Consider the following 6,775-nt stretch of genomic DNA (forward strand, 5'->3'; position numbering starts at 1 on the left):
AACCTTTTACCTCCGGTTTCCACACACTCCTTGGGTAAGCGTCTGCTTTAACCCAAACCGGATGGCCCCCCTTTGCATCCGGTGTCCAATCACTCCCGGGTAACCAGCCGGTTCCCACCCGGCCGGGTGACCTTTTCACTTCCGGGGCCCACACATTCCCTTCCGGGTTGGCGTTTGTCCCCGCCCCCCGCCCGCGTTGCGCCATTAATTGTTTACTTCCGGTTCACCTGAACACAGGGAGCTCAGGGAGCTTGCCAGTGACCCCCTGGGTCCCGCCTGCCCCATTTGTAGTCTGAGCCCTCTGCGCCACCTGCTTTTTGTATTCTTCTTGGATCGCTTTGTAAGTACCGCCATGCCTCGCCGGTAGCTATCGCTGCCTGCGAGGCCCCCCCCATGCCTTAACTGCGGCCCCATTCTTGCAAACTACCAACAGCCCCTTGCATACAACACTGCTAGCATATTTCGTAGCAGGACATCCGTCCCAGTGTCAGAAAGGTACACCCCATCCGCTCTGTAATACTGCGGCTGCCGCAAGTTAATCAGAGTGTGCCTGATAATCCCTAAGCCTGCCCCCTTTAGAAATTTGACCATCAAGCTATTTAGCCTCTTCCTTGACAACTCCATGCCATTTTGGGAGCGCGCACCAGCCCATACCATTCTAGGAATAATCTCGGACCATACTATTTCCGTTGAGCCCATGCACTTGGCTAAATTGGTGAGATCCTTCTTTAATGTGTGAAGCAGGTCACCCCGCCCCCTCTCTGGAAGATCATTTCCCCCTAGATGAATTACTAAAATACTCGGATCCTTCGCACCTGCGCGCAATTCCTCAATGACACCCCACAATTCTCTCCAGCGCAAGTCCTCTTTTCCGAACCATTGCACCCTTGTCCGTTGAAATGGGAACGTAGCATTCCACCCAAGGCAGTGAGCTCTGTTAGCCGCCCTGGACACGTATGAGTGTCCGATGACCCACACTGTTTTGTATTCTGTGAATTAGAACAGAAGCACGGAAATGTTCAGTACACGTCACCCATCATCCTTTTATTATACATAAACCTTGCTGTACAGCATGTATATCAGATCCCCAATTGAATAGCCGCAACACATGTCTTTCCAATTTCCTTATCTGTCTGCTGTTGGGCGAATGTACCCCTTAAACCTGTCCGATTCCCATCTGCCTATCTGTTTTATTCCTTCCGCAGACATGCCCTCCTGGAAGGCTGTGGTGGCTGCCCCAATGCGAAATGAATGTGTAGTGTAGTGACACCTTTGGAGCCCGGATATTTGCACCGTTGCTGCTAACACCCTTTTAAACTGATAAAGTGTTAACGGAGTCCCATCCCTGTGAGTGAGGAGGTAGCTGTTCCTATCAGCACCTTCCCGCTCCTGCAAGTACCCTGTTAAAAGCGTCACTGGGCAATATGAGCTGTGCCCCTCCATCCTGTTCAGTGTGATGCACTGTCCCCTTCCCACCTGATCTGTCTTAGATTGTCGCACCAGAAGGGACACCTGGTGTGTGCCTATGGATATGTCCTTCACTAACAGGGCCCTGTTGCTTTTGTCCCCTTTCGCCCTGGCTATTAGTTCACTAATGCGAAAGGCCCCAAAAAAGGCCAGAGAAAATGTTAGTCTGAACAACTTACTCTCATACTCCGAGTAACACACCCTAGGGATGTTGTCCATTAAAATTTTTAGTGTGTTAAAATCAATCGGGGACCTGCTGTCCTGCTTCTTGCCTTCCTTTTTGGCCCATCCTTTCAATGCTGCCCTAAGCACAAAACCCTTAGTCGGATCCTCCAAACCCCTTATCTTTGAATAGTATGCTATTGCTGCGAGGTGCTCCCCCACCCATGATCTGGATTTTCCTGCCCTCTTGGCCCACACCACAAACTTTTTGACCCGCATCCCCAGTTGCTGCACATTGTCCGGAAGCATGGAAACCTCCGGCGTCATGTTTTGGAAAGTGTCCACACAGCGCCGATACCGGTGTCTTGTTCCCACCGCTAAAGCCTCTTCAGCCATATTCTGTAGTTCCTGTTCTAATGCATTATTCTCCAGTAATCCTCTTTGAAGGGAGTCATTTCTTGCTGCGCCTCTGGCCATTCTGTACGGAATCTTTCCCACTGCAAGCGAGAAAGAGCATCAGCTGCCTTGTTCTGAAAACCTGGCACATGCTTAGCTGTTATCTGAATATTATACTGGAGACATTTGCTCACTAACTGCCTTAATAAGCCCAATATTACGTGACATGACGCCGCCTGATTATTAATTGCATGGACGGCTGCCATGTTGTCCGACCTGATGACCAAATTCTTGTTAGCCAAGGTGTCTGACCATAATGACAATGCCACTACAATGGGAAAGAGTTCTAATGCTGTGATATTGTTGGTGAAGCCACATCGTCGCCAGGCAGTTGGCCACCTTTTGGCACACCACGCAGACCCCAATATTGCCCCAAAACCTCCTTGCCTGGAGGCATCTGTGTACAGTTGCGCCCTCTCATCCGCCGTCCATAGCGACGGCCATATCCTGACCCCATTAAAACTTTGGAGAAAAGACAGCCACATCTGCAAATCTTCCTTCAGCCCCTTCTTTAACCTGATAAAATGATGTTTCTGAGTCATGCCTGCTGTGGCCCCCGCCAGCCTTCTTGAAAAAACTCTCCCAACCGGAATGACCCTGGATGCAAAATTGAGCTTGCCCATTAACTCTTGGACGTCTTTCAACGTTGCCTTCTCCTTTGCCAATACCTTGTTGATAGCTGCTGCAAAGTCCTGTACTTTCCCCACTGGGAGGCGTGACTCCCCTCCCTCCGAATCCAACTCTATCCCCAAGAATGTTAACTTAGTTGTGGGACCTTCAGTTTTGTCTGCTGCTAATGGAACTCCCAAGCCCTGTGATACGACCTTGAAGGCCTCCAACGCCTGAGCACATTCGGGTGAGTCGGCCTCACCTGCAAACAGAAAGTCATCCAGATAATGGAGCTTGCCACCCACTGGCTGGACTTTGTTCGTGGCCCACTCTAAAAAGGAACTAAATGCCTCAAAGTAAGCGCAGGAAACCGAACAACCCATGGGCATACACTTGTCATAATACAACCTATCCTTGAATTGGAACCCCAGCAAATGAAAGCTGTCTGGATGCACTGGTAACAGCCTGAAAGCTGCCTCAATATCCGCTTTTGCCATGAGGGCTCCCTTCCCCGCCTGCCTGACTAACTCGATGGCTTCGTCAAATGTTGCATAGGAGACCGTGCAAATATCCTGGCTTAGCCAGTCATTTACTGAGTTACCTTTGGGATAAGAGAGGTGGTGAATCATTCTGTATTTGCCTGCTTCCTTTTTTGGAACAATACCTAGCGGAGAAATAATGAAGTTCCTTAAAGGGGCGGTGTCAAAAGGGCCTGCTATTCTCCCTAGCTGCAGCTCCTTTTGTATTTTTTCTGCAACCACTTCCGGAAGCTCCTCCGCTGATCGGAGGTTCTTAGATGATCTGCCCACTAAAGGACCACTGTAAGGTATTTTGAACCCTTCCTTGAAACCCCAAAACAGTAGCTCCCTCTCCTCAATCTTTGGGTATCCATTTAAAAGTGTTGCCAGCAATTCAAAATTTATTGGGGATGGGCCTTTTGTAACCTGGCCCAGACTATGGCTAGCCCATGAGGGTGGCGCCCGCTGCATCTCTAACGATTGTTTTGCATGCCACAGCGGGATGGTCTCCGCCACACTGGGAGCACCCATGCCGAAATCTGCATTGTACCCCCCAGGTGCAATTGCCAGCGTTGAACAGCCGACATGTATTATCCCTCTGTTTACGTTGCATCGGCTGTTTGAAATCATCTGCCCCCTTTGGCCCTCGAAATGCCTGCTGCTGCTCCTGTTGGGGCTGTTGCTGCCTACCCATCATCTGTCCCTGTCCTATCCCTGACCCTGATGAATTATCCACTGTCCTCATGTAGTTTTGACTCTGCTCCCCTTGATGCCCTGCCGTTGTCTGCCCTGCGCCCACTGGGAAGCCTACCGCCCTCAGCGGCTGCTGGCCCCTGCCCGCGTTGAATTGCCCATTTGCGAGCCCATTGCTGCCTTGTTGTAGCTGCCCCCCCGCCTGCATTGTGGACGCTGCACTACCGGTACCCGCCTGCTGGTCAGGCCCCACTTGTGTGAACTGTTGCCCTATTGGTCCCAATTGCTGTTGCAGCGTCTGTCCTCCACTTGCCTGATGCTGCATGGGACCTGTCCATGTATATTGCTGCCCCCCCGCCACCCAGAGGGGCCTGTTGACATGCCCCAACTACCGCACCTTGATGCTGGGACCCCACCATTGATCCATTGCCCGCGTATGCTACCCCCTGCTGAAACTGCACCTGTCCTATTTGCTGCTGTGTGAATCCTGCCCCTACTTGTTGACCCAACCCATACTGCGCACTCACCCGCGAATGCGCCTGTGTATTGTTAGCCGGCCAACCCTGTCCCGCCGACGTTGCGCCCCAGTGCTGTACACCATTGTCTGCGCCCGCCAAACCTATACCATAACCTGCTTTGGACCCCATCTGTTCCATCCATTCCTTAGCCTCTCTTTCATCCCATGAAATAGCAGGTGATTCCTCCATGCGTTGGCGGAAGTTGAGGTCATATTGCAGCCATCCCATGCCTCCGTATCGCCTGAACCTGTCCAGGATGGCTTGGTTGTATCTATTCAACGCTGGACCTTGCTCAGGGAACTTCTCTAACATTATTGCTGCTAGCAGTGCAAATGCGTCTAACCAGTTGTTAATGTTCTCCTCCGGCCTGATCCTCTTCCTATCCTTCCCTTCCTTGCCGGGTCCAGCAACCCGTAGCGTGTCTACCCCCCTGCGCACATGCTCCAGTAGTGTGAAAATATCAATGAACTCTCTCCTCCAAACTCTCTCTTTAACCTCCAGAGGTATGTGCCATGCTTCTGACCGTGGCCCGTTCAGCCCCCCTAGCCCTACCTTCCTTGGCAGCGTTGTATTTCTGTCATTATCTTGTGATGGCTTTGACAAGGGATCCCTTCCCAGGATCGTGGTGCTACTCTTTAGCGCCTGAGCCGCTCCTCTCCTCCCCCCCCCTACCTCGCCCCCCTGTTCCCTGCTCCCTCCCTCCCAGACTGGCATTGGGGAACCCTCCTGTGACCCGCCCTTCGTTGTTTCTTCATCAACCACCACCACCTCCCCCTTCTTTGTACCAATAGGCTTATGCCAATTATCCAACAGTTTTCTAATGACTTCTGACAACTCACCTAAGGAACCACTTTCAGCTGTTAATGCCCCTTGTTTACTCGACTGGTCTTTGCGCAAATGTGCCGCACCTTGTGCATCATCACCCATAAATGCTGTTGCTGTTATGTCCTCTGTGTGTAACCTTGCCTTTTTGGCTCCTGCGACCGCTCCACCACGCCCCCTCGCCTTCTTTTCCATACCCCGTTTTTCCCCTCGTGTCGCTGCATAGGTATGCCCATTAATAGGAAAAAGGTCCCCTTGCAACCCCTCCACGTCCTTGCATTGTCCACCGCCTTCTGGGGCCTGTCCTTGCATTTGAGCCATTGCCAGCTCCCAACCTTCCCAATTCTTTGCCTTTGCTATTGATGCAAAAGTGGCCCACATCTGTTGAGCATCCTGGCCGCTGTTGTATTCCATTCCCGGGACCACCCCGCTAGGTCCAGCCTCCTCGTTTGCTGCTAGTTCCAATGCACCGCCGTGAAACATCCCCTCCTCTCCCATCCTTATCCGGTGTGCCTGGAACAATCCCGTTCGCGTTGCTGACCTAAAATTGAAAAACTGTGTTAACCTTGCAAGCAGCTGTTGTCAGTGTCTTTTCCGCGTGCGAACTCCTTTAGCCCACTAGTTGTGCCGCCCCGACCCCTGCGGTGCCCCGGCCTTGCTGTGCTGTCCTCTGGCCCCCCCGCGGTGTTCCACGACTTTGCCTCGCAGCGCCCCCTTGTCCCTTTACTCACCTTCCGTCACGTCACGACCCCTTGTGCTCGTTCCTGACCCTTTGCCCAGTCAGTGACCTCCGCCACTATTGGCCCCACTCTGTTCGTTGCTCTGTCCTTCACTGTCCACTGTATTCGAACCGTATTCACTCTATAAAAGAAACCACATGTTAGTTCTCATCATTGGACACCCTTGTATATAGCTGCCCTCGCCTACCTCCTGCCCTTCACCCCTTTTTCCGTGCGGCAGCCTCTCCGTCTGTCTATGACACGCCCTTAACCCCCTATCATCCTTCTCCCTGCCCCCCTGCCCCCCCCTACCCCTGCCGGCCCTGGTGGAGGCGCACTGGGGAAGGGGGCGGGAGGCGTTAGGAGTTCACCACTCTCCCAACTCGCCCCCCACCCCAAACCCCCGGCCTTAGCCTTGCCCGCTCTCCCCAGCGCCGAATACCGACTCCCCTCCTGGTCCCCCCCCCTTTTATTGCAGTGTTCTTCCTTTACTGCACCCCTTCGCCTTGACCCCTTCCCCTTGTGTGACCTACTCATACTTTCAGCGTCATTACCGTGACATTTCAACCACCATAAGCCACGCATTATACTGCTTCAACTCGCAATGCAGACGTGGGAACCTATAACTCAGACATTCCGCCCATCTGAGCAACGAGAGACTCTACGATGTCTTACCACTGCTGCAAAGTGCCAGTAATGAAAGGTCGCTAGGATGTGAGATATGTCCCCCAACGTGGAGGGGCACTAGGATGTGAGATATGCCCCCTAGCGTGTAACCTGAGCCTACCTCCTGAAACTGAACTCACTTTGC

General features: G+C 52.5%; 1 protein-coding gene across 2 annotated transcripts; it reads right to left on the reverse strand.

The window, feature by feature from the left end:
- Window positions 1–1,091: 1,091 nt before the first annotated feature.
- On the reverse strand, window positions 1,092–6,102 carry LOC147663578 (uncharacterized). 2 transcript variants are annotated; one of them, XM_086950348.1, is made up of 3 exons: window positions 5,977–6,102; window positions 5,263–5,786; window positions 1,092–2,126 (listed from the first exon to the last, which is right to left on the reverse strand). In XM_086950348.1, the coding sequence occupies exons 2-3, from the start codon at window positions 5,741–5,743 to the stop codon at window positions 1,126–1,128; spliced, it is 1,482 nt and encodes a 493-aa protein (XP_086806474.1). In that variant the 5' UTR covers window positions 5,744–5,786; window positions 5,977–6,102; the 3' UTR covers window positions 1,092–1,125. The 2 variants fall into 2 exon arrangements, with proteins under 2 accessions (XP_086806474.1, XP_086806475.1); XM_086950349.1 differs by lacking the exon at window positions 5,977–6,102 and having other exon boundaries at window positions 5,263–5,835.
- Between the last annotated feature and the right edge of the window lie 673 nt (window positions 6,103–6,775).

The sequence above is a fragment of the Lissotriton vulgaris genome, unplaced genomic scaffold (genome assembly GCF_964263255.1).
Source record: "Lissotriton vulgaris unplaced genomic scaffold, aLisVul1.2 SCAFFOLD_4372, whole genome shotgun sequence".
NCBI lineage: Eukaryota > Metazoa > Chordata > Amphibia > Caudata > Salamandridae > Lissotriton > Lissotriton vulgaris.